The sequence below is a fragment of the Halyomorpha halys genome, unplaced genomic scaffold (genome assembly GCF_000696795.3).
Source record: "Halyomorpha halys isolate HHAL.00 unplaced genomic scaffold, Hhal_1.1 Scaffold971.1, whole genome shotgun sequence".
NCBI classification, from domain to species: domain Eukaryota; kingdom Metazoa; phylum Arthropoda; class Insecta; order Hemiptera; family Pentatomidae; genus Halyomorpha; species Halyomorpha halys.
In genome coordinates, this window is record NW_027108333.1 from 58,059 (window position 1) to 63,531 (window position 5,473).

Sequence of the window (5,473 nt, forward strand, 5' to 3'; positions counted from 1 at the left end):
ATCTCTTCTGTTCTATAGCCCTGATGAAGACCTGAAACTCAGGTCGAAACGTCGGCATAAAATAAATAAATATGGTTTTGTTTATTTATGTTGTTCTTTTCTGACCGCACCCCCCGACAAACATCTTCAATCAAAAGATATTAGTTTTATTCTTACGATATTCCTTTAATTTTGCTATTTCTTTTCTATAAATATCTTAAGATTCATAAGTCTTGTGATTTGTTTGATGGGGGTTGTAGTTAAAATATAACCCAAAACTTGCAATAGAATCTAGTAACCTCACCCTTTTACCAGGGCATGCAAAAATAGAAATGTCTGATGGTCCCAAATTAATTGCTGCATTCCCCTTAGTAAGCTCTGAAAAGTCAAATGTTCCTGTATCAGGTTTAGGAAAGAGGAGATAAAAAGGATCGGAAAATGGGACATTTTCTCAAATATCTCAGGACTTATGAGGTTAGAGCAAAAATATTTCCATATAAAATTAAAATAAAATGAATTTCCTTCAAAATAGGATTAGTTCATTTTGGGTAAACATAAATCTTTCCGAGATATTTATATGGCCCAAAATAAGATAATCAAAAGAACTAGTCTTTTTTTAAAAGAAAATTGATGTACTTTGATTTTATATAGAAACATTTTTGCTCTTAACCTCATAATTCCTGAGATATTTGAGGAAAAAGGAAAGAAGTCCCATTCTCCAATCCTTTTCACCCCTTCTCTCTCAAACCTGATACTGGTATATCTGGAACTGCTCTCAGGGTGCACTTAGAGGCAGGGACAAAACATTTCAAGACCATCAGGCCTTTGTTGTTTAGAATGTCTAGGTTTAGTCATTTTTAGCCCAATATCACTGGACATATGAGCAAATTAACTTAAAGCATAAGAGACAAAGACTTAATTTTGATAACATTTTTTGAGAGGTTTTACTAACTTACCATTAGATGGTTTACTTCATTGGAAGAATCATTTTTAAATGCTGGACAAAAAAATACATACTGCTTATCTAAAGAAACATTTATAACTACGAAAAATGGTTTCCCAAACTTAATTCCTTTCTTGGTGATTTTTTTTTCAATTACCATCAGCCAAATTAAATCTTCTTTTAGGGTCATGACCATTTCCTTAAACAAAAAAATAAAACAGTTTTGTTTCATTGATATTTCTAGAAAATAAAATACCAGATCAAATTAGATCCAAAAAACATTTTTAAAATATATACACACATATATATATACTGTAAGGAGTTAAAAATATCACAAAATAAAAATTGCCAACTTCTTAAATAGGGGCCAACAAAATGCATGACTACCATTAATATGAATTTTGCATAACCTTAAGGATTTTTAAAAATTTTATTATTGTACCCTTAGCAAGTGCAGTGTCTACTTGGCTAATAAATAGCAAATAATAATAATAATATAAGGAATAATATTTGTCTAATCAAGAACCTCTTTTCACCCATCATTAGAACAGTCAAAACCAAAATTAAGCAAAATTAAGCAGGTCTAATGTTTGATAAGGTGATAATCAATTTTGAAATAAACTATGAGTTTATAATTAATATAAATATATGCACCGAAGCTGGATAAAAATTAATTATAAATAAAACTATAATTAAATTGAAATAGATATGTTTACTTATTAATGAACCATTAATAACTAAAAATGATATCCATAAGGATTCGGTCATGGTTTTATTTATAGCATATTTTAGCTCAGCTGTGATATGAAAATGATGTGTTGATTAATTATTTATTGTTTAATAATTTATTCTTAACCGATGAATTTAGAAGGCTACACAACAGAGGGAGCTGTACACATTAAATATAAGGCAGGCAATAGCATTGTGGCAAATAAGAGTGGCGTATAAGGTTGTAGGGCTTAGTAGCAAACGGATTTGGTAAACAACCTATTCTAATGATAGTGGAGGATCAAGTTTTCAAATCATGGGACACCTAGAGAATTAAAAGTCAACTGGACTGGATTCGAACCTGCACTGCTGCAATCACGAGATAGTTGCTTAACTACCTCAGCTACAAACGACCCTGAACAGAGGCAGCTTTGTACAAAGTAAATAAATTCAGGTTATAGTATTGTCGCGAATAGTATTGATGGACATCACTGGACAGATGTATGTAGATAGAGTTTGGTAGTATCAGTATCGATCCCTCTCATTCGCTAAGCTATTATTAGTTTTTAATATATTCCTAATATATCTATCCAAAAAAAAAAAAAAAGGAAATGTAAATTCAGAGTAAAAAGTAAAATGAACCATAACAAAAAGCATTTCATAGACAATCTATAGTATGATTCATACTCAACTATTAGTACTCACCACATCTCGTGCTTCGCATCTATAAGACTGGGTTATTTTTCGTTTAAGATCTTCTAAATCAGATGGAAACTGACCAATCCTGTCTACCAATGCTGCACACTTCCAGATTACATTTGAATGGCATAAAACATCTAAAATTAAGAAAAAAATCAGATCAATAATTTATTTATTAAAATCCTGCACCATTAAATTTCAGAGGTTTTGTACACTGCACTGAAGTCCAAAAGGCCTTCTTCTGAGCTGATGAGTTAAAAATTTATATGTGAATTGATTTGTTAGAGGTTAAACTGTTAGAGAATTGGAGAATTTTAAACTTTCTTTCTAATTCTAATGAGGTAGAATAAAAAGTAAGAAATAAACAATAGTTTAACTTTAAAAGTCCAATAATACAGATAAATAATAAGTAATTCGAGTTATATCTTTAAATATTAACATTACTACTATTATGAGGATACACTTCAGTCTATAACTAGTATCTAAGCAATGAAAAAGTAATTTAGAGCTTGAAATAAAAACATTAACCAGTACAATATCAACCCACCAATGGTAACAAAAAAAAAAAAAATTAATAAATAATGAGATAAAACTTACCAGAAAATTGAAGATACCACAAAACTTTTTGAATATCAGCGTTAGTAGGCTCTTGTGCCTGAAATAAACATATACATTTATTTAAAACTTGATAATTCATTTCAAAATGAAATAGCTAAATCACAAGCCAAACATCTTTAACTCATCTTAGATTACAAATTCAATTATTTATGAACAATACATTATAACATACATAAACTCAATCTCATAGCTAGATATCATCAACCAAAAACAAGTGGTTTCCTAGGATCACAGAGAACAGTATGTAACACACATTGGAACACCAAATAATTTAAAAAGTTGAAAGCATGTGACCAAACCTCAAGGATCTAATGAATTTGAATTCAGAAAGGCAATTAGGTATACAACTTTCATCATTGACCAACATGATTTAGTAAAACACATGAACTCCGAAGAGGTGTAAAAAATTATAAATTATGTTCTCAATCCTATTCAATCTACAATAAATACATTATAAGAAAAGCAAGTAATGAAAATTTGGGGGAAACCCCTACTTTTAAACAAAATAAAAAAAAAAGTCAATTATTTCAACATCGGAACCATCCAAGGAGAAAATTTTTAAATTTAATTTTAAATGTAAGAATAAGTAAAAGTATTTGTAATTTTGGGCGGGATCAAGACCAATTGGACCACCAGAGCCCTGTTTCATAATAAAATAGAAACTAATACTATTAGTCTTGTAGATTTATGTTAATTCAATTACACAGACTTGTACAATAGTAATTTAGTATTTTTTAATTCCAGTAATATCACTAATAGTCATCCCTATTGTGAAAAAAATAAATAATAGTATTTTCTACTTTCTATTATAAGAGTACTTTCTACACTTGTACTATGAACTAATACCATTAGCTTTCATTATGAAACAGGGCCCTGTTTGACTATACCACTGCTATGAACTAAGCAGAAAATAATTCATTTGTAAAATAAAAACTATAACTTAGAACAAAATTAAACCAATGAAGTTTCAGGATTGTAAAGTAGAGTTTATAATAACCCATAAAGCCCATGTAAAAGTAGAATTTGACCTCATAACATTTTTCATTAAGGACACAGTACAAATTCATACAATCATAACTACAAACTTTGAGCTAACTTATTTCAATAGAGAAGGTATTTTTCCAGAATACATCTATAATACTTTACACAAAAATAACTTTAATGACAGAATATTATAATTAGAATATTGAAGTTGTGATGTAAGATATGAAGTTCAAAGTTTTAATCTGATTTCAATGTAAATTACTAATAATTTTAGATTCTAAACTGTATGCAACACCAAATATGATAAAACCTCCACTAATTTAATTTTCATTAAATTAATCATTAAGGATAATACATACATCAGAATAATTACTTTATAAAGAGTTGTGGTATTAATTTAAGCACTTCTACACAACACATAAAGAATAAATAATACAGAACGTCTTACCTTGTAAAGATTGTAACATATCATGACCACATTTCGGGAATTTGTAAGATTTATCTTGCGTTTTAAAGCAAAATTCTTTATATCTTTCCAAAAATTACGATAAAATGCATTTTCTAAAACTTCGGGCAACTCTTCAGCACGAAACTTTTTCAAAAAGCGAAATAATTGGTCCAATTTTCTTTCCATGTCTTGTTTTATTAATAAAATCTCAAGTAATACATTATTTGATTATTTTTCCCTGAACAATGAAACCTTCTCAAACAAAACACAGTAAGTTCCCGCCTAATTAGTATCGATTATATACCCATGTAATGGCAGCAAAGTTAGAAACATATCACTTAAAAAAATAAGAACTTTATTCCTATGACCATAAATATGATTTTTTTTTTCCAAATTCATAATATGACATACTTATGTTATATGTATTTCAAATTCATAAATTAAACCTCAAAATATTTTTTTATTAACCAACTACGGTCAAGGGAGTGGCATACTTCCTTCAAAAGGAAAGTGAACCGTAGGAGAGTTGACCACTTCCAAGATGTCCTGGTTTTCTTTGAGGTAAATTGGAATTTTTCCCATTGTTACAATTATCTGAAAACCGTTCATTTAATCGCATAATACGGACTGAATATAAAATGTAGTAAATATTAATTTCAGTAATTTGATTCATCAATGAAAATCCGTTGGGCATCTCATGAAATTCAATCGTTAATAAAGAGATTCACAGAAAAAAGATGACAGAATATCACGTATTAACAGTAGAGGTATTTCTCTCCTTGTCGTTTATAAATTATTTTCAGTAGCAATCAATAAAATAATGCTCAAATGGATGGAAAGAGTAGTTGGTGAGTACCAATGCGGTTTCTGGGCTTACACAACTACTGCTTACCTAAAATTTTCCTTGAGGATAGTAGTTGAAAAAGCCTATGAATACAATATCAACCTGACTACGGAACTTCATCAATCTCATCATATAGTTCTTTCCAGCAACGTCGTTTACGATTATGGTGGCTCTTCAGAGGTTCCTTCTTTTTTTCTGAATTCTTACTGAAGTACAGAAAACTTCGGTACTTCCCCACTCAATTGCCGGG

General features: G+C 29.5%; 1 protein-coding gene across 1 annotated transcript in view; it reads right to left on the reverse strand.

The window, feature by feature from the left end:
• Positions 1-4,652, reverse strand: part of LOC106687491 (uncharacterized) — a 9,142-nt gene extending 4,490 nt beyond the window's left edge. Inside the window, exons 1-4 of the mRNA XM_014431412.2 lie at positions 4,380-4,652; positions 2,927-2,984; positions 2,336-2,466; positions 936-1,121 (exon numbers count right to left, since the gene is read on the reverse strand). Coding sequence (XP_014286898.1) covers positions 936-1,121; positions 2,336-2,466; positions 2,927-2,984; positions 4,380-4,565 — 561 coding nt within the window. The 5' untranslated portion in view covers positions 4,566-4,652. The remainder of the gene's footprint in view (positions 1-935; positions 1,122-2,335; positions 2,467-2,926; positions 2,985-4,379) is intronic.
• Between the last annotated feature and the right edge of the window lie 821 nt (positions 4,653-5,473).